The sequence below is a fragment of the Meles meles genome, chromosome 9 (assembly GCF_922984935.1).
Source record: "Meles meles chromosome 9, mMelMel3.1 paternal haplotype, whole genome shotgun sequence".
Taxonomy (NCBI): domain Eukaryota; kingdom Metazoa; phylum Chordata; class Mammalia; order Carnivora; family Mustelidae; genus Meles; species Meles meles.
This window is the reverse complement of record NC_060074.1, coordinates 96,560,392-96,582,972: the sequence shown is the minus strand read 5'-3', so window position 1 is coordinate 96,582,972 and position 22,581 is coordinate 96,560,392. Positions and strand designations below refer to the sequence as shown.

Genomic DNA, 22,581 nt, shown 5'->3' with positions numbered 1-22,581 from the left:
GGCTGGTGACTTAGACACTCTCCATTTACCAGAAGGAAGGCAGGTGTTCAGCATAAACCATATTGTTTGCACCAGTAGTTGAGGCACAGTGAGCTACTCTTATCAATGAATGATAGGAATCCCTCGAAATCTAAGTTTCCAGATGGCAATCCAAAGGTGAACCTTGCAGGTTGTCCTTTTTTAAGTATCAGGTCTGCTATGATAACTCTTTGCTCTTTGTATTTTATAAATGTATGTCATCCTCTATATGTTTAGTGGCTCGTTTTCTTTATTTTACATGCAAACTTTTTGGAACTTAAAATTTATCTATATTAAGAAGTCAGAGTACTATGACCTGTGGACCAAATCTGGCCAGTAGCTTATTTCTGTATCACTTTTACATTTTGGGGGGTTTAAAAGAAAAAGCTAAGAATGTAACAGAGACTACCTGGTCCCAGAAGCCTAGAATATTTGCTCTGTGTTTGTATGTAGCAAATGTTTGTTAACCTCTGATCTATAACATGGTTTTTTCAAAATTGAGATATAATTCATGTACCATATTCACCATGTAAAGTATACAATTCAGTGGTTTTTTGTGTTTCCAAAGTTAAGCTATCATCATCTCTTTCTAATTCTACAACACTTTCATCATCCCAAACAGAAACCCTTCACCTCTTATCTGTCATCCCCCTGCTCTCCCTAGGCCATCCAGCTTTAGGCAAATACTAACCTACCTTCTTTCCTTATGGATTTGCCTGTTCCGGACATTGCATATGAATTGTGTTACGCAGTATGTGGCCTTTTGTGTCCGACCTCTTTCACTTAGCAGAATGTTTTTGAGGTTCGTCTCTATTGTAGCATGGTCAGTATTTCATAACTTTCAATTGGCATGGAATATGCCATTATATGGCTAATACCACATTTTATTTCTCCATTGATCAGCTGGTAGATATTGGGGCTATTTACACTTTGGGGCTATTATGTATAGTATGTGTTTTTAATGTCTGCAAGGCATTAACTTCATATGGGTGTGCTGCTGTTTGCTAATAAACTAGTCGTCTCCTGTTTTACTGCATTATAAATAGCACCACTTTTAACATACTTGTATGTACATTTCTGGTTATTAGAACACATTTCTAGAAGTAGAATTGCTGAGTCAGAGGATATACATACACTATTAAAACTTTTGGATCTATTTTATGTTTTATTTGTTTTAGTGAACTCCATTTAGCAACTACATGGCCTCACCTGACTGAAGGTATCATTGTGGATAATGATGTTTATTCGTAAGTATGTTAAGAAGAGTATACTGAGATTCAGACATTTCAGTAGAATAAATTAACTACCAAGTGATTAGTAACTTTCCTTTTTCTATCAGATTCTATTTAGGTTGGTTGATTTTTTACTTTCAAAGGTTACTTTTTAGGCTGATTAGACATGTATTAGAGATGTATTTTAAGCTGTTGACCCTGGGAATGTGATCTTTAGTTCAGGGATAATGTACAGTTTCTAATTTTTTAAGTTTTGTTTTAATTCCAGTTAGTTAACATACAGTGTTCTGTTAGTTTTAAGTATACAGCATAGTAATTCCACACTTCCATACATGAACCTGTGCTTATCACAAGCGCGCTCCTTAATTTCCATCACCTATTGAACCATCCCTCCTACCCTGAACAATCTCAGTCTTACTTTGTTTTAGCAAAGATCTCTTTAAACAGAGATACAGTGCATAATTCTGTTGAACTTTTCTTAGCTAGTTAGAAGCATTTGGTAAAATACTTTGAAGAGGTGATTGTCATTAGAATGTGTAGGAGTAATATTTGAACATTTAGTGCCATAAATAATGAAGCATCCCAGTCATATAGTCCTGTGCAATGGAAACAACTAAAAAATTATAGCAAACAATATCTAGGAAGAATGTAGGGAAAGAGGAACACGATTTTAGTACCTTCTCACGCATGATGCAGAACAGTGAGAAGCAGGACACTTTTTTTGTTGTAGTTAAAATAAGTGGGTTGTATTTGTTGATGATAAAAGTAATATAAGCTTTCTTAATCAGAAAATAAATGGGTTGTATTTGTTGATAAAAGTAACATGAGCTTTCTTAATCAGATAATTTAGACATATAAAGAAGGAGATAAGGACTGCATGCAATCCTATTACTTAAGAAATGGCCAGTTAGCATTTTGGGGTGTATACTTTTTTTTTTTTAATTGAGATGTAATAGGCGTGTAACATTACATTGGTTTCACATGGACAGCATAATGATTCAGTATTTTTTATGGGAACACATCTTTTTTTTTTTTTTTAAGATTTTATTTATTTATTTGACAGAGATCACAAGCAGGCAGAGAGGGAGGGGAAGCAGGCTCCCTGCTGAGGCGAGAGCCCAATGTGGGGCTTAATCCCAGCACCCTGGGATCATGACCTGAGCCGAAAGCAGAGGCTTTAACCCACTGAGCCACCCAGGTGCCCCTCTGTTCTGTTTTGATTGTGGTTTTTCTTTTTGTGTCTTTTTGTCTATAAACTTTTGATTTCTTAAGATTCTGGGTTTTTAAAAACTTATCCAAATGGCCTGATCATCTGAATAACAGTAAGTTTAAGGGAGGCAAGATGGATTGCTTGTCCTTTTATATAATTAATTAGACTGAATTTTGATAAATTAATGAGTTGCACATTGTCATAATTAGGATCTTATATTTGTTTTGTGTTTTAGTGATTTGGATCCTATTCAGGCTCCCCATTGGTCTGTTAGAGTTCGAAAAGCTGAGAATCCTCAATGTTTGCTAGGTAAGACATGCTTATGTTCCTTTCTTGAAATTATGTTCCTTCCCCACCAATCTGCCCATCTTTCAAATTAGGAAGACTGAATGTATTCTTTATACTTTATTTCACCTACCAAAAGGGTACTTTTTTTTTTTTTTTTTTAAAGATTTATTTATTTGACAGAGAGAAATCACAAGAGAGGCAGGCAGAGAGAGAGGAAGGGAAGCAGGCTCTCCGCTGAGCAGAGAGCCCGATGTGGGACTCGATCCCAGGACCCCGAGATCATGACCTGAGCTGAAGGCAGCGGCTTAACCCACTGAGCCACCCAGGCGCCCCCTTTTTTTTTTTTTTTTAACATTTGTGATCTTCTTGGTAAATACCACTAAAAAAGAAAACTTTGCCAACAGCAGTGAGTCCTACTAAGTCTTGAATAGCACTAGCAGGATTTCTTTCTTGTCTTTTAGTTTTAAGCAGTCTACAGCTCAGAATTCTCACATATTTTCTCATGATCTGAGTTTTAATCTTCTAAGGCTTTTACGTCACTCCCTTTTTTTCTTCTTGTGGTAGTTTGCATCTTCCATTCTTGTTAGTGTAGCACTTTGTGCCTTTTGCCATCCTCTGGAGCTGTGGTATATGAAAGGAAGAACACTGATTTGGATTATCTAATTAGAGCCCTTCCATAGAGTTGTTCCACATCTGGAAACCCATTTTCTGATAGAGGGAAAGAGGTGTAGAGGATCAAGTGAAATCTTAGAAATAACTTGAAAAAATGTTGATTTGTCTTCAAGTTAATGTTATTATATCCCATGTCTGGCATTTCTTTCTTTTATCATTTTTGTAGATGTGTGTCTTTCATGAAGTCTTTTGAACCCATCTCCTTAATGAGTCTTTCCTTCTTTTTCTCTCATATTTAGTACATACGAAGATAGTTCATTTCTGTTTTCATATAGGCTACCTTTACTCCATATAACCTGATATATTACCATCCAGCTAATGGAGTTACTAAATATTTATTGATGACAGTAATGATGCATTTCTCTAAAGTATTATTTTCTTGGGTTCTTTAAAATTCATCATATGCTATTCATTAAATGCTAATTAGCAGTTGCCGTTTTTGCTAACTACATGATGGTGAATACAAAGATGTATAAGGTAAAATTCCTGCCATTGGTGAGTTTGTCTTGGGGTATTTTTTAAGGAGACAGTGGAGGGTTAATATCAAGAGTTTAAGAATTGGTTAGACCTTACTCTAAATCCTAGGTCTGCCAGTTTGAACAAGTTTCATTAATTTCTTCAGGTGTCAGTACAATAGAGATAATAGTATATGCATAGAGTTATTGAGAGGATCAAATAAAATTATGTGTGTCTTTGTGTATCACATTTAATACAGTGCCTTTTGTATAGTAAATGCTCAACAAATAGTTTCTCTCGTTAAATCATTGGATTATTAAATTATTAAATTTATTTACTAAATTGTTTCCTAGTTCCGTATTGTTTCTCGTCCACTGACTTCTGTGATAATTGCAGAGGACCTTAGAATTTAAAGTATTCTCATTTTAATATTTCGTTCCATGATCCTACCCTATCTCTTTGACTTCATGTGTTTATATGATGAGATTAAAGGATTATGTAGTCATAGATAATTAACTAGAATCATATAGTTTATATGATTGAATTATAGGATTATTTTACTTTTCTGAAGAGGTTCAGAAAGTGTTCTAGATTTATTCAGAACTGGTTGATAAATTCTAAAAAAAAAAAAAATTCTAAAACTTAGATATACTTGCGATCTTGTATTGTCTAATAGTTTTGGTACTGATAGTTCCTGTTAAACTTAGTTTCTTTGTACAAATGTCTCATTGCAGCTCTTCAGAAGACAGCCAACCTTTTCCCCTTATAATAATGATTAGGAAGTGTACCATTAACATGAAAGGAAGTGAAGTGTATGATTAACATGCAGCTGAAGCTGAAATAACTGCGCTACATGATTTCTTAATCCTCTAGAAACATATCTTCCTAATTTCTTTCTTTCTCTCTCTCTCTCTTTTTGTGGCAAAAAAAAAAAATTAGATTTAGCCAGCTGGACTCAGGTTAGATAATCCCAATGTTGTTGGCAACATCCAAAGCAATCATAGTCAGGAGCCAGTCAAACATACGTCTTCTCTCCATCAGGCTTAATCAAGGTGCTGACCTTGCCCACATCAGTGTCGTAGAGCTTCTTCAGAGCCTGTTTGATTTGGTGCCTGTTGGGCTTGACATCCACAATGACTACAAGTGTGTTGTTGTCTTCTAGTTTCTTCATGGCTGACTCAGTAGTTAGGGGGACCTTGATGATGGCATAGTGATTCAATTTGTTTCTCCTGAGGGCACTCTTTTGAGGATATTTGGACTGCCTTCGGAGATGCAGTGTCTTGGATCATTGGAATGTACATGACTTGTGGATCCTTTTTTTTGTGACTGTGGATGCCTTTCAGCGCTGCTTTCTTGGCCTTCAAAGCTTTTACTTTGGCTTCTTTGGGAAGGGCAAGGGCTTTCTTCTTGGCCTTTGGCACCATCTTTGTGAAAGGATGAGAATTTCTTTTTAGTTTTTTTTAATGGACCCAGAATTCTAGAAGGGTGGCAGTTAAGGTGGCAATGTGTGCATATAGTAATATTCTTGTTACTTCTACAACTCATTAAGAACAGATACTATTTGTCTTCTTCCGGCACATAATAAGTGCTTAGTATTACTAGGTACTGTTACTTTTCCTTTCATTCTAGAAGGAATTCTAAGGAAAAACTTTTTTAATATCCTGGGGCATGGAGAGAAGGGAAGAGCAGGTTACTTTTGGAATGGGATTAATTTTTGTCTTGGGTGGAGAAACTGAATGGTTTCTTTTTTTACCATATCTTACTTATAGCTTTTCTGAAAAGATGTGTATTTTAATTTATAGTTCTGATTTCTTTTAGTTAAGTGTCAAAAATGAGTAATATTTTTTCTGTAGGTGATTTTGTCACTGAATTCTTTAAAATTTGCCGTCGAAAGGAGTCAACTGATGAGATTCTTGGACGATCCACATTTGAGGAAGAAGGGAGAGGTGACCTGTTTTGTTTTCTTTTTTTTTAAGTTATTTTCAAACATCTAACCCTTTTTCTTAGGCATTTTCCCAGTAACTTTTCATCTATTTTCACATTTGAATTAAGATGGAAAAACAAGTTTTGATGGGCTAGAGTGCTGCCATTTCTCTCCAGGCTATACTCTGAGCTTAAAAATTAAGCACGTTTAATAAGGGCTTTCTACCAAAAATGTAAGATATTTTGAAAAGCATGGTTTTAGAGGTTTATTTTTGAACTTCTAGAGAGAAATAATTTGTGTTATACCTTTGTCATTATGGATGCATATAAAGCTGAATATGTGTCTTACAATTTTATAATTCTGAGGCCATATAATTCCAGTGAAAAGAGTAACTAAAATATTTTATACAATCAACAGTTTACTCATCACTTTAACTTGCTAAGGTTGGTGATACAATTTCTCTTCGTTTCTATTCTTTTTATAGAAATTGCTGATATAACTCATGCTTTGTCAAAGTTGACAGAGCCAGCACCAGTTCCAATTCATAAATTATCAGTTTCAAATATGGTACACACTGCAAAGAAGAAAATACGAAAACACAGAGGTGTAGAAGAGTCACCACTGAATAATGATGTCCTCAATATGATTCTCTTGGTAACGAAATGTAGTATCTTTCTATGTCTGTATGCATACTCATTTATTCATTATCGATCTGGTCCCTTCTATGTGGCAAGCACTGGATTGGGAATATAAAATGAGTAAAACAAAGTCTGCACATTCAGAAAATTCCCACTAGTTTAATAGGAAGACGGAAAATAAACCACAGGTACAATACCATGTTGCGTGGGAGTAGTCTGGCAAAATGGCTGTGAGAACACAGCAGAGGATGTGTCTGTCTCTGTCTGGGCAGTGGAAATTAGGTTGGAAAGGTGTCATAAAGAAGGGCACTTGAGTTGTATCATGAAGAGAAGGTTTTAGAAACAGGAACAGTGCTGAAACGCTGGGCTTCATCTTGCAGTTTAATATTATTTGAAGCAGAAGGTCAACATCAGAATTAGATTTTTGAAAGCTTCCTTTCACAAAAGTCTGGGGAAAGCTTAATGGTAAGTACTAGAAAGAGCTAAGGTGTCTCCTAGGTATAGAGTGGTGGAACAGGCCTAGCCTGGGAACCACACACACCATGGTTAATCCTGATTTACTATACCATTTTGAGTAAGTCATTTAATTTCAGTTTTGTCGTCTATAAATAAAGCTAGTAAAACCCTATTAGATTGTTTGGAGGATGAAAGGACCATCAGTTAAACTGCCTGGTATATAATAGGCCTCTGGTAAATGATGGCTATTCTTACTATAATTGTAGGTATAATCATATTTCTGGCAATTTGTGCATTAAGGCAGTCTTGGAAACAACCTTATAGTAGTGCAATGAAAAAAATATTGGGCATGGAAACTTGATGTTAATGTCATCCCAGCCATTAATCTGAATAAGACCCCTAACCAGATCTTAAGCTTGTGTATTTGTAAGAAATGGGCAGTAATATTTACCTTACACAGTGGTTTTAGATTAGGATATTATTTGTAAGTGTACCTAGTAGTGGGGTTTGGTACAGAGTAGTTCCTCTAAATTTAAAAAAGTCTCCTGTAATATGTGGCATAGTATGCATAGTAGAAGGAATCACAAGTCAGCAGTACAACAAAACACTTGAGAAGAACAGTGATAAAAGGACTGAAAATAAATTTCTGTAGAGAAGGCCCCTTCTTTTTTTTTTTAAAGGAGATTCCATGCTGGGAAGTCAAATGCAGGGCCTGAACCTACAACCCTGAGATCAAGACCAAGAGTCAGCTACTTACCTGACTGAGCCACCCAGCCACCCTGGGAAGGCTCCTTCTTAAAAATATATCCTTAGAGATTTTATTCTAGTTATTATAGGCACTGGATTTTTTTTTTTTTTTTTTTTTTGGTCATTCCTACACACACATAAACAGGAACCACGTGGAAAAGATGAACTGGTCATTATAGGTTTAGACTACCTCCCACTTTCTAGGGGTATCTCGTAAAGTTATGGTCTTACATATCATATTCTTAATATATAATGGACTATATAACTTCATAGAGCCTCATGGATATATGCATATTTAAAATTTTTCTCTTAGGTTTTGTCTAATATTTTTTCAGAAATTTAATGACCATGGATAGTACTGAAGAGATTTTGGTTTTGCTTTGTTTAAGTCTACAAAACCAGGTGGTTTTAAGAAAAATCTCTGATTTCTAAAATTGACTTATCACTGAAACTCCATATTTTCAAAGAAAAGCAAAATGTTTGATAAAGTGTAGAACCCATGGTCAGTACTATAAGCACATTGCCGTTGCTTTAATATCAAAACCATGAAAAAATAAAATGTTTATATGGATTATGAATATTAACAAAGTAGGAAATTTGGTTGAAATGTGGTTATTTTTTTTTTTCTCTCTAAGTTCTTATTCCCTGATGCTGCTTCTGAGAAACCATTAGATGGAAGTTCTTCCACAGACAACAATAATCCTGTATCAGGGAGTGAAGATTATGTAAGTTGGAGTTTAATATTAAAATATTTAAAATGCATTGAATTTCTAAGGGGTTGCTATATTGCTAGTTTAGTAGCATAAGGACTTTTTATTTTTTAATTTAATTTTTTAAAATATTTATTTATTTATTTGAGAGAGAGAGCAGGCTCACACTCATATGACCAGGTGGCGGGGGGCACGGAGAGCAGAGGGGAGAGGGAGAGAGAATCTTCAAGAAGACTCTCTGTTGAGCACAGACCCCAATGCAGAGCTCTATCCCAGAGTCCTGAGGTCATGACCTCAGTGAAAATGAAGAGTTGGCTACTTTGGGGTGCCTGTGTGGCTCAGTTGGTTAAATCTGTCTTTGTCTCAGGTCTTGATCCCAAGGTCCTGGGATCGAGCCCCACATCAGGCTCCCTGCTCAGCAGGGAGTCTGCTTTTCCCTCTGCTCCTGTCTCTTCCGCTTGCTCATGCTTGCGAGCTCTCTCTGTCTCTCTCTCTTTCCCCTCTCAAAAAAAAAGAAGGAATTGGCCACTTTACCTACTGAATCACCCCAAGCTCCTCAAGGATCTTTTTATTTTAAAAATCACCTTAGGGAGGCACCTGGGTGGTTCAGTGAGTTAAAGCCTCTGCCTTTGGCTCAGGTCATGATCTCAGGGTCATGGGATGGAGCCCCACATCTGGCTCTCTGCTCGGTGGGAGCCTGCTTCCCTTCCTCTATTTCTGCCTGCCTCTCTGCCTACTTGTGATCTCTGTCTGTCAAATAAATAAATAAAATCGGAAAAAAAAAAAAGTTAAAAAAAATCACTTTAGGAAAGCTTGAGTAGAGATCATGGCCTCCAGTCAAATTATGATACGTTGACCGTAATATGTATTTTGGGTGGCAAAAACTTTTCTGGAAACCGTGAAAAAATAAGTATATTGTGTATGATTGTAGGATTTCCCTCATTTTAGACTTTTTATAAAATTATCAAATTGATATTTTGCCATTGTTTCTTCTCTGTATTTCAAAACCAGACAGTGAGTGGAACACTCTAATGAAGTAAAATGTGTAAAATGAAGTAAAATTTTCATGTGTTCCATATCTAGGTCTTTAATAAATTGAGAAATGAGATGTTTAAGTGACAGGCATAGAGATAAATCAAACTATTTTCAGTGGTTACTTTGGGAAGTAGATTTCATGAAATAAGGAAAAGCAGAGGCTTTATATTTTCAGTTTATACAGTTCTGATTTTCTGTTTCTGATTTTGATAATAAATGTATACTCATAATTAAAAGATTTTAAGGGATGCCTGTGTGGCTCATTTGGTTAAGCAGATATCTGCCTTTGGCTCAGGTCATGATCCTGGGGTTCTGGGATGGAGCCCCACGTCCTGCTTCCTGCTCAGCAGAGAGTTTGCTTCTCCCTCTCCTTCTGTCCCCTTTCCCCCACACTCGTGTTCACACATGTATGTGCTCTCTCTCTCTCGTGTTCTTTCTCCCAAATAAATAAAACTTTAAAAAAAAATAAAAGATTAAATAAAACATATTTGGAATACATCTTAAAGCTCCCACAGAAGAAATTGAAAGTTGTGACTTTAGCTTTTCTAAACTGTAGCATCAGTCTTTTGATCCTTGCAGAAATTTTGAAAACATGGTACTGCCTAAGAACAGTTTAGATAGTAATGTATTAAGCTTTTAATAAAAGGTAGTTTGGTAGGATAGGTTAATTTTAGTATTAACATCTCTCCCCACACAGTTTTTGATTATACCTGCAAATATTTTTGTTTTTTAAGATTTTATTTGTTTATTTGACAGAGAGACAGAGATCGCAAGTAGGCAGAGAGGCAGGCAGAGAGAGAGGAAGGGAAGCAGGCTCCCTGCTGAGCAGAGAGCCCAATGCAGGGATGCAGGGCTAGATCCCAGGACCCTGAGGTCATGACCTGAGCTGAAGGCAGAGGCTTAACCCACTGAGCCACCCAGGCGCTCCTGCAAATATGTTGTTAACAAGTTTTGCTTTGTTTCTATTTTGTTAAATCCAGAATCTCTACAATCAGTTCAAATCTGCACCATCTGACAGTTTAACATACAAATTGGCTTTGTGTCTTTGTATGATCAATTTCTACCATGGAGGATTAAAAGGAGTGGCACACCTCTGGCAGGAATTTGTTCTTGAAATGCGTTTCAGATGGGAAAACAATTTTCTGATTCCAGGGTAAAAATTTCAATTTTCATTTGTATATGTAGGTTTTTTGTTTGTTAGCATAATTAGTCTTTTGACCCATTAATTCTCCTCTTCTAGGAAATCCACCCTAAGAAAGCTGTAATAAACTTTGGACATGATTTATACTCAAAGGTGTTCATTTATACTCAAAGCAAATTTATAATAGGGGAAAAAAGGTGATGCAGCCTAAGTACAAACATAAAAGAATGGTGTAAATCATGATTTATGTCTACAATGGAAAGTTAATGGATCCATTACAAGTTGTTGTTGTTGTTGTTGTTGTTTTTCAAGAATCTCTAGTAACATAGAAAATGATCATAATATTTGTAGTAAAGTAGAATATAGTATTTTGTATACCAAGTGCTTTCAGTTTTGCTGATCTGTTTATAAAAACATAATGGGGAAGAAATAAAGCCAAATGTTAACAGCAGTTTTTCCCAGGTGTAAAATTAAATTTCTTTTTTGCCCTTTATACATTTATATATTTTTCTGAGTCTTTTGTAGTGAATATAAATTCTTTTGTGTGTGTGTGTGTGTGAACATAAATTCTTATAGTTGAAGAGAAAACTATTTTAGAGTTTGTAAGTTCAGATACTCAGTATTATCTGTAATTTTTTTGTGGAATTTATGTTGACATTTCACTTAATGCAGTAGAAGAGTTTAGTTCCCATGTATTTCAATAATGCATAAGTTACTGCTCATCTACATGTACTAAGGCAGAATTATGATATGAGGAATATAAATTGGTGATTGAGCAAAAACTATTTCATTTGCCAGTCACTGCTTAGCTGGATTATCTCTTGGCCAATTTTTGGGAATTTAGTGGTTTAGAACTAGAGGCAGTTCAGACTCCTCTTGGCAAAAGAGAGGTGAAATGAATGGTTTTTAATACTGAAAACCCACTATAATAATTGAGAACTGAATATATAATCTAATCTGTTTTGTATGGTATGAAATACTGTATGCTAGCTACTTCCTGGGGTGGATTTAGAGACATTTCTTCATTTTAAGTTTCTCTTAACTTGAGAGCTATTATTACTTTGCTTTCATGCTTTGAAAAATATATTTGTTGTTGTTGTACCAGGAGGATAAAATAAATTTTGATTTCTTATTCTTATTTGCCCCATCTTTGTTATTTTACCTGTTGAAATCTAGTTTTGATTTCTTATCAAATGGCTGAAACTTGTAGTCGTGTAAGAAATTTGCATACCTGGAGCCATTTTACTAAAACTTTTCCCACTGCTTTATTTGATAGATTAGCAAATGGACCCCCAGATCTAAGATGTTGTTTACTACATCAGAAACTACAGGTAAAGATTTCCCAATGACAGTATCTAAATATGGTCTTAATTTATTGGAATTTATTCTAATACTAAATATAGTAATGAATTATAGGCTAGTCTCCTCGTGCTGCTGTAGGTTACTTATAGTTACTGTCATTCACAACAGGGTCCAGGGAAGGGGTGGAGAAGGCAAATTAAATATTGAAGTAGTGGATAGATTTTTATTTTACTTAACTAATTTAAATATAAATGTTATTTCTTTTTTCTTAAGATGTTAAATTGTTGTATTGAAAGAAAGAAGGCCCGTGATGAAGGGAGAAAGACAAATACTTCAGATATGTATCCAGGGGATGCTGGAAAAGCTGGAGACCAGCTGGGGCCAGATAATCTAAAAGATATGGATAAGGAAAAGGGAGAGGTAGGAAAATCTTGGGATTCTTGGAGTGACAGTGAAGAAGAATTTTTTGAATGCCTAAGTGATACTGAAGAACTTAAGGGAAACGGACAAGAGAGTGCCAAGAAAGGAGGGCCTAAGGAGATGACAAGCTTAAAACCGGAAGGACGACTATATCAGCATGGAAAACTCACACTGCTACATAATGGAGAACCTCTCTATATTCCAGTGACCCAGGTAGGATATGGACTGGCTCTTTAAGTTTTAATTGTTTTTATTTTGTTGTTAATGTATCTTTATCCTAGTAGGAAATGATTGCTTTGGGTAGGAGCAATTCTTTAAATAAGCTATGTTCAAAGATCTAAGATTTCAAATCTAAATAAACTATTGGGGCTTTCAGGTATTATCATTTCTGAAATTGAGAAATGTTTTAAAGTTAGAGTAATAGTAATTCATCATGGTTAAGGTGATATGTTATTTCTTAAAATGCGTGGTGGATACACAGGTGTTTAAGAAACAAAACCCAGAAATTGAGAAGGAACAAAAGTAAAAACCCTTTAATTTATTTGATTAGTTTTGTCTGTTCAAAAATACAGTTTGAAGCCACTTTACACCATTAGGAAGTAAAACAGCAACAGTTCAACACCTAAGGAAGAACAGTAGTTCCACTGGGTTATTTTTACATAAGTACGTGAATACATTTTATTCTGAAAAGCTCAATCTAGAAAAAAGTAAAAGCCACTACTCACTGGTAGCTTACATCTCTAGAAGTAGCCATTGTTACTGGTTTGGGTTATAATTCCTTATACCTGTTACTATATATTGCTATATATTGATGTATATATATGTGTATACATAAGATACATAGTTTTGTGGATTTTTTTGGTCTGGGATTTGTTTTTTTTAAGATTTTATTTATTTTAGAGAGGGAGAGTAGTGGGGAGGGGCGGAGGAAGAGGGAGAAAGCAGACTCTTAATCGCTCAGCTCGATCTTAAAACCCTGAGATCATGAGCAGAGCTGAAACCAAGAGTCAGAAGCTCAACCAACTGTGAAACCCAGGCACCTCTTTTTTGTTTGTTTTTAATTGTATGCATTGTTGTACAACTTTTTGTTTAACCTAGTATGTCTTGGAGATCTTTCCATGTCATTACATGTAGGTCTAGTTTACTCCTTTTTAATTGCTGCATAATATTTCATGGCGTAGAAGAGACATAGTTTATTTAACCATTCCCTTCTTAATGCATGGTATGTTATTTTGCTATTATAGTGCTACAGTACAAACTCTTGCAGTTTTTCACATATTGTATGTTCACACTGGAATAATTTTTCTTTAAAGACTTTATTTATTAGAGAGAGAGAGAGAGCACAGAGGCAGAATGAGAGGGAGAGCAGACTCCCCACTGAGCAGCAAACCTGATATGGGCCTTGATCCAAGAACTCTGGGATCATGACCTGAGCCAAAGGCAAATGCTTAATTGACTGAGCCACCCAAGCACTCCCACATATGAATGTTTCTTAAGGAAGAGATAAGAAATGGATTTGCTAGATAAGCAGATACACAAATTACAAAATTCCTGTTCAAAAAGGCTGTGCCTTTTTAATACTCTGGTCACTGGTGCGTATATAGGAATGAGGGAATACTGTTCTTTACTCAACTTTCCTTTCTCAGTTCCTTCCTCACACAAACCTGTATTGAGTGCCTAATATATGCCAACCACTGTTCTAGAACTTGGAAATTTAGCAGTAGACAGTAAGGTTCTTGTACTCATGGAACTTATATTCATATTTTATTTAATTTTTTATAAGTAATTGATGTTACCAGTCATGTAAATTTTTACCAGTATAATGGACAAAAGTAGTATCTCTATGTTTTAGATTGTTTTCTCTGATTTTTTATGAACTTAAGCATCATTTAGTACATTTATTGGCCATCTTTTTCTTTGACTTTCCTGTCATTTTTCCTTTAGGTTGCTGACCTGTCCTTGCTGATTTATATTAGTCCTTCATATTTTAGATATAGATTCTTCGTTATATATGTTGTACATGTTTTCTCCTGTCATTTAAAAGACATTTGCTTACTTATTGATTTATAAACTATATATAAAGTATACAAATCTTAGGTCTACTGCTGGTGAGCTTTTTCATTTTTGAAAACTCAGGTAGCTACCATCCAGATCACGATGTGGAAAATTCCCATCATCCTAGAACAATACTGATCAATAAAAATTTCTGTGAAAACAGAAATGGACATTTTCTGTCTATCCTGTCCAGTACTATAGCTATTACCCATTTGTGGCCATTGAGTGCTTGAAGGGTAGCTAATGCAATTGAGGAACTGATTTTTTTTTTAAATTTACTAAATTTACTTAAATTTAAATAACTGGTATATTGGATAGCATAACCCAGTACTCCCCTTCAGGTAAGTTTTTTTCTGACTTTATCACCATAGGTTAATTTTGTCAGTTTTTGAATCTCATACATGCATTATGTTCTGCTTACTCTTTTGTACATAAAGGCAGTCATGCATTTCTTACTCTTGCATTGAACCTTTTTTAAACTACCATGTGTGAGATTCATCCATGTTGTCACATGAGTCATTATTTGTGTGTGTGTTTTATTACTTTATAGTAATCTGTTATGTGAACATGCCATAGTTTGCTATTCACCTGCTGATGGAATTTGAGTTGTTTATAGTTTGAGCTATTACAAATACATGAACATTCTTTTAAGTGTCTTTTGGTGAATGTAGGCACTTATTTTCTTTTAGATAAATTTCTAAGAGTAGAATTGTTTTTGCCATATGGTAGAAATATGTTTTTGTTTTAGTAGATATTGCCACATGGTCTCCCAGAGTGGTTGAATAGTTTATATTCCCTCCAACAATGTATAACAATTGTTGTTGATTCCACATAATCCCTAACATTTGGTGTGTCACCAGTCCCAGGTTTGATGATTTTCTAGGAGGACTCACAGGACTCAGCATATAGTTGTGCTCATAGCAATAATTTATTATAGTGAAAGGATACAAAGCAAAATCAGGAATAGGAAGTAGCCCATGGGATAAAGTTTGGAAGATATCACACAGGCTTCTAAGAGTCCTCTCCTAGTTTGGTCACACAGCATATGCCTAATTCTCACTCCAGCAATAAATTATGATTACATGTTAAATGTTGTCTACCAGAGGGAGTTTTTAGAGGGTCAGTGCTCCGAGTTTTTCCTTGGGGGGCTGGTCACATTGGCACCCCTCACCTAGCATGTACCTTAATTCCAGATTACCAGAAGGAAAGCAGGTGTTCAGCATAAACCGTATCGTTTGCACAAATAATTTAGGCACATTGTGCCATTTTTATCAGTTCTGAGTATGGTGGGGACCCTGTCAGAATCCAGGTTTCTAGATGCCAGCAGAGGGTCAACTTTGCAAACAGGCCTTTCAGAGGCTAGCAGTCTGAAGTCTGCTATGTTGAGTCTTCTCTGAGTGCTTGATTATTTCAGTCATTTTAATTTTTGGCTTTTTGGTGGATATGTAGTAGTATCCCATGTTTTTACATTTCCCTGGTGAGTGATGCTCCTGAATACATTTTCATATATTGTATTTTATATATTGTCCATTTGCATATCTCCTTGGTGAAGTACTTATTCAGAATCTTTGCCTATTTTTTAAAAGTTGGGTTTTTTGGGTATTGTTTTGCTTTGTTTCTTCATGTATTTTGCATGAGTTTTTAGCCAGATACGTGTATTATAGATAACTTCTCCAGTCTACGGTTTGTCTATTCATTTTCTTAATGATGCCTTTTGTTGAATAGGCATTCTTAATTTTAATAAAGTCTGTGCTGTCAATGTTCTTCTTATGTGCAAAGGGCTTTGTCTCCCTTTTAAGAAATCTTTTTCTACCCTAGTGTCCTGGAGATAGTCTCTTATGTTTTCTTCTGGAAGCTTTATTATTTTACCTATTGCATTTATATTTGTGACCCACCTCAGATTGACTGTGTTTGGTATGAGGAAAAGGTTGTCTTTTCTCTGTAAGGATATATATATAATCATGTTCCAGCACCATTATTCAAAAGAACTGCTTTTTCCCACAGAATGGCAGTAGTGTCTTTGTTGTAAATCATATGATCTTATGTGTTTTGGTCTATACCTGGACTATTTATTCTCTCCACTACTGTCTGTCCTTGTACCAATAAGGTACTGTATTATTGTAACTTACGGTTTTCCGTCTTGTGGTATAAATCTTTTAATTTTGTTCTTCAAGATTATCATGGCTGTCCATTGTATTTTTATGTAAATTTGAGAATCAGCTTGTCATTTTTCACATATAAAATAATCCTGCTGGGATTTTATTCCATATTGCATTGAATTTATAAATTAATTTAGAGGGAATTGACCTCTTAACTATTTTGAGTTCCATGACCATGAAATACCTTTCATTTTATTTAAGGTTTCTTTTACTTTCCCTTATCAGTGATTTATAGTTTTCAATGTAGAGGTTTTGCACATCTTTTATTAGATTTAATTCATAGTTTTTGTTATTTCTTAAATGTTATAAATGGCATTTAAAAAATTCCATTGAAAATTTTTTTTCCCTGAAATGTAGAAACAGTTGATTTTTGCATACAGACTTTGGATGTAGCAACCTTAGCACATTTACATATTATTTCCAGCAGTTTGTAGGTTATTTGGAGTTTTCTGTATATATACTCATGCTGTCTGTTAATATAGACAATTTGAATTTTGATTTTCTAACCTTTATACTTTTTAATTCTTTTTCATACTTTATTGTACTGGACCACCAGTACTGTATTGATTAATGTATGGATACCTGCTCTTGCTCTCAATTTCAGGAGGAAAACAAAAAATAATCATTGAGCGTATCTGATGTTGTTACCATTTATCATATTAAGGAAGTTCTTTTCTATTCCTGGTTTTTGAGAGTTTTTATCATGAACAGGTGTTATATTTTATCCAGTGCTTTTCTGCATATTGAGTTTATCATTAAGCTAATTGTGAATTTTAAGTGAAACAGCACATAATAAGTGAACACAGTGTCTAGTATACAGTAAGCACCTAGTTTTTAGCTTTTATTTTTCTGAGCACTTTTTCTTATAAGACATAAGTGGCTAGTATTGCTTCTCAGGATGCAAGGATTTACTTAGAAGTTTTTAAGCAGTTTGTATATATATTTTTTAAAGATTTTATTTATTTATTTGACAGAGAGAGATCACAAGTAGGCAGAGAGAGAGAGAGAGGAGGAAGCAGGCTCCCGGCTGAGCAGAGAACCCAATGTGGGGCTCAATCCCAGGACCCTGGGATCATGACCCGAGCCAAAGGCAGAGGCTTTAACCCACTGAGCCACGCAGATGCCCCAGGAGTTTGTATATTTTAAAATGGGTTGATTAATTTCAATAATTATGCAGTTGGATATTGGGATGTTTGATAATAACTCTCTTATCCATGCTTATGCTATTTTATGCCAGGTGGCTATCATTTACAAGGTTAGTTTTTTTGTTTGACAGGCTGTATGCTTTTTGTTCATTTTTTACTTTTAAAAGTAAATTATATTTTATAGGTATTTCATTATTAAATTTTAGTATCGGGAAAGAATACTCTAATACTATAAAACAAGTGTATAGTTAATCTAATTTTGTATGGGAGCATGCAGTTGGCATTGAGGTCTTGTGGTATAGATATTGGTTTTGGAATCTACCAGAACTAGATTTATATTCTGGCACACCACTTAAAAAACAGTATTGCTAGTACAGGCTGTGTTTTCTTTCTGAGCTTTGTTTTGAGCTCTAATAAAAATAATAGGTTGGGGGCGCCTGGGTGGCTCAGTGGGTTGGGCTTCTTCCTTCGGCTCAGGTCATGATCCCAGACTCCTGGGATCGAGCCCTGCATCGTGCTCTCTGCTCAGCAGGGAGTCTGCTTCCCTTCCTCTCTCTCTGCCTGCCTCTCTGCCTACCTGTGATCTCTCTCTGTCAAATAAATAAATAAAATATTTTTTAAAAAAATAGGTTGGTTTGCAGTTTTTAGAATTTTATGTAAATTTTATTCATTTTTATTTTGTATGTATAGGAATTCTATCAGCATAATTATTTTGAGATTCATACATATTGTTGTCTGTATCAATGGTTCATTCATTTGTATTGCTTAGTAGTGTTCCATTGCATGGATACACCATAGTTTGTTAATCCATTCATTTTTCATAAGGAAACTTTGAGGAGTGATGGATATATTCATTATCTAGATTTTGGTGATTGTTTCATGGGTGTATACTCATCAAATGTACCTTTTAAATTACTCTATGTCAATTATACTTCACAAAAGGGGTTTAAAAAGTTAAGTGGTTCTATGATCAATGATTGACAGAAGAAGTGTCTTTCTCCTCTGTCATATCTCCAGTTCAAAACCCTGTTTATTTGTTTAATAATCAAATATTAAGTATTTTAAAAGCAATAGTAGTTTATATTCTGGGCTGTTAAGGATTAAACCACATATGTTTAAAGCATTTGGCATGTAAATATCCAGCAAAGGTTAATTTATTATATTTTTTCTCTTTCCAAGTTTTAATAATAGTATTCCTTATTTTTAATGATCTAGTTACATAACTATATTGTCTTGGTTTGATTGGGTTAATGAAGATTCCAGGAAAGTTGTTCTGGAAGCTCAGGCATTATTTCTTTTCAAAAGGTTTTACCCCCCTCATTCATTTTAGATGATTCCTTTTCTATATTCAAATTTATTATATAAATCTGGAATAATTTAAACTTATTTTTTCTCAGCATACATCGTATGTATTTAAAAATTCATTTTTATATTTTACATTTAGTCAAATCAGGGCAGATTTTTAGTCTATTTTACTTTCTTACTTTAAAGTTAATCTCACTTAAATTATAATCATTGTATGTGTATTTACATAAATGGTTGAAATTCAAAATGACCTCAGTTGAAATACTTAAAATTTCACGAAGTTATCTTAAAATATGCCATTAATCAGTTGCCCACTTCACACACACACAAAAAAGACTTTATATAGATCCTTGCTTCATAAGAATTAAAGCACACTTTCATAGTTCTTTCTTATAGACATAGCTCAACCTAAAATTTATGGCTAGGAAAAGCTCAAAGACTTTACCTAATATTCGAGAGGCAGGGCTAGAAGAGAAACCTGTGGAGAATCTCTTAGAGCAAGAGTCCTTAACTAGTGGATTGAACCAAACTAGTAGTTCTCAAAGTCAGCATCAGATAGATGTCTGAGATTCTGTGTTCAGTTTGACACTTGAGTTTCGCCACTTGATTTTGGCAAGGTTACATATCTCTGTACCTGAGTTTCATCAGTTGTAGAATGCTCTGACCTCCTCTCCATGATCATATGAGATCATGTATATTGAGAAAGCTTTGGGCATATTTAGAAGTGGTAGATATGAAAGTGTATGGTCCTCGGGCTACTTGCTGATTATATTCCTTGTAATCTGTTCTTCTTTACTTACAGTTGGCTTGAGATTTCCAGGTGGGAGGGGTATCAGTATCTTTTCAATGTCTTGTTTCTTTCTTGCCATCCTGAGATTTCAGGGCTATAGGACAGTCTTCCTAATGAAGAGACTGAAGGCCTCTGCTCTTGTTTATATAATTTTTAAATTTGGGGTATTTGATATCACTGGGAGGTTATAATTAAGACCTAACTATTTTGTTTCCAATTGCTAGCTAACACTTATTGAATATGTGCCAGGATTTTTTCTTCACAAGAAAGAGTCACAGAGAGCTTGAGTGATTGTCCAGGGTCCTAGAGCTGGGATTCAAACATAGGCATGTTGTTTCTAGAGCCCAAGCTCTTAACCACTGTGTCATATTGCCTTACCTATTATTATTCAACCCTGAGTATCAGTGTGAGACTTTAATTAAAATGTGATGCATGTTCTTTTTACATAAAAGAAAACAAAAATTCGTAATTCTATAATCCACAGATGATCACTGGTAGAGCAGTTTCTTTCCATTTTTCCTATATCAAACAATTTTCCTATTATTGTACATTGAGATTCTTTCCATTTATCACACTATTATAAGTAATCCTATGGTGCTATTTCTAGAAGTGGATTATTGGGTCAGAGAATATGATCATTAATGATGTGTATTGATTCCCAGATTGTCATCTAGAAAAGTTTATCCATTATTTTCTCCTCAGCAGTGTGTGAAAGTGCCCCATTTAGGTTTGTTTCAAAAATGAGGATAGTAGAAGAAAAGTTATTTTCTTTTGTTTTTTGTTTTGTGTTTTGAATGCCATAGCTTTACCATGCTCTTAATTTATTTTTGACAGATATTTGTGAAAATTATTTATCTTTGTGGCAGTGGTTCTCAACTGGGGAGTGATTTTTGCCCCCCAGGGATATTTGGTAATGTCTAGAAACACTTCTGATTGTCATGAGGTGGAGTAGTGCTGTAGCCCTCGAAAAGGTATAGGCAGTAGATGCTGCTAAACATCCTACAATGCATAGGACAAGCTCACCACAAAGAATTATCCTGTCTAAAATGTCACTAGTGCTGGGGCTCTAACTCCCTGCTTTATAGTAAGTTCTTGAAATCTAGAAGGAATGTATTTATTGGCAAGATGCTCTAAACAGTTATTTCTATTGGGCTTTATGTTATTATCTAGGAATAGAAAAGTTTTTTTTGGCTTTAACAATGAAGCAGGCAAGTTTTGTTTGGTTAGTCTCTGGATTGTTGAGTGCTTCATATTTCAGATATAAAATCTAATGGAATCAATTCTTAGAGAACTTTCCTAAGAGCCTTTGAACAGCTTGGAATGTTCATAATGATTCTATAGTTGTGTCTTCCTTTAGGTTTGCCTTAGCTTCTTTTTTATTTGGGGTTACCATTAAAATCTATAATGCCTCTGATTCTCAAAATAAAAGTCCAGAAACTTCCTGTGGGAATTAGTAATTAGAATATTTTTGGAACCTATACTCAAAGCAGCTTTTCCAACATTAAACTGAGTTATTTGGGGTCTTTTAGTTGGGATTCAATTAATTTGCCTATATTTTAATTTTTATATTCATCAAGTTTTTTTCTCTTATGAGTTACAATGAAAGCCTGGTTGTAACTGTGATGGCGTATATAAGCATATCATTAAGACTTCACTTCTTACAAATTAAGAGGCAGGAAAATGTTCAGTGCACCCAGATTCCTCTGTCTTTTATTAATCCTGTCAAGGGAGACATGATAATCTTATTTGGTTTTTTTTTTAAAGATTTTATTTATTTATTTGACAGACAGAGATCACAAGTAGGCAGAGAGGCAGGCAGAGAGAGAGGAAGGGAAGCAGGCTCCCTGCTGAGCAGAGAGCCCCACGTGGGGCTCGATCCCAGGACCCCGGGATCATGACCTGAGCTGAAGACAGAGGCTTTAACCCACTGAGCCACCCAGGCGCCCCATAATCTTATTTGTTGTTGGGGGGGATCCTGAAAGTCATATCTATTACTAATTTGTTAATTTTTTATGTGGGTTCCAAAAAAACTTGTGAATTTCTCTAAATTCTTTTAAATACAGATCTTGTGACTGCTAGAGCTGATATAATTGCTGTCTTTATTCTATTTTTATAGTTCTGCTTTTTCTAAAAAAAAAAAAGAAAAAGAAAAAAGCTATTCATGAGATTTGTCCTTTTGTGCTTCACAGGAACCAGCACCTATGACAGAAGATCTGCTAGAAGAGCAGTCGGAGGTTCTGGCTAAATTAGGTACATCAGCAGAAGGGGCTCACCTACGAGCACGCATGCAGAGTGCCTGTCTGCTTTCAGATATGGAGTCTTTTAAGGTGGGTCACACTGTCAGAGCTTGGGAGTCTATTTTGAGCTATTTTGGGATAAAGCTGTGAAAGTCACTCTCTAAAGTGGTGTGAAGGCCTGAATGTCCTTTTTATTAAACGTTTTGATTTCTTAGTAGTTACAGCAACCTACATTTATCTCCTAAAGGTCGTAGCCAGACTTGCTTCTTAAATTTAAAAAAAGAAAAGAACAATCTTTGAATCGTAGTCGAAACTTGAGAATTGAATCATTTCTTTGTGTGCATTGGAATGTTTTTCTTCTTTGTGTGTGTTTAATCAGTTCAATGCTAAACCCTTAGGATTTAATGTAGGCTGCTTCATTCAACAGACCTTTTGATTGCCTACTTTGTGACTTGTGTGATTAGATAAGTAGGAGATACAATGCTTATCCTCAGTTACAATCTGTTGAAGTATGTAATATATGTACATAATATATATGGGAGATATATGTAAATAATAACATGACATTCACTTATGAAGGCAGTGTCAGAAAGGTGACTGACTTTATTGAGTGGTCATGGAGGGTTTCTCAGAAGAGTCAC

At 35.0% G+C, this 22,581-nt stretch overlaps 1 protein-coding gene across 5 annotated transcripts in view; it reads left to right on the top strand.

The window, feature by feature from the left end:
• RAB3GAP1 (RAB3 GTPase activating protein catalytic subunit 1) overlaps positions 1 to 22,581 on the top strand; it is a 117,630-nt gene that overhangs the window by 68,687 nt on the left and 26,362 nt on the right. For all 5 annotated transcript variants that reach the window (XM_046018988.1, XM_046018992.1, XM_046018990.1 and 2 more), the window contains 9 exons: positions 1,197 to 1,265; positions 2,696 to 2,769; positions 5,730 to 5,822; positions 6,285 to 6,454; positions 8,277 to 8,366; positions 10,367 to 10,539; positions 11,804 to 11,858; positions 12,103 to 12,462; positions 21,893 to 22,030. In XM_046018988.1, the coding sequence (XP_045874944.1) occupies positions 1,197 to 1,265; positions 2,696 to 2,769; positions 5,730 to 5,822; positions 6,285 to 6,454; positions 8,277 to 8,366; positions 10,367 to 10,539; positions 11,804 to 11,858; positions 12,103 to 12,462; positions 21,893 to 22,030 (1,222 nt within the window). The remainder of the gene's footprint in view (positions 1 to 1,196; positions 1,266 to 2,695; positions 2,770 to 5,729; positions 5,823 to 6,284; positions 6,455 to 8,276; positions 8,367 to 10,366; positions 10,540 to 11,803; positions 11,859 to 12,102; positions 12,463 to 21,892; positions 22,031 to 22,581) is intronic.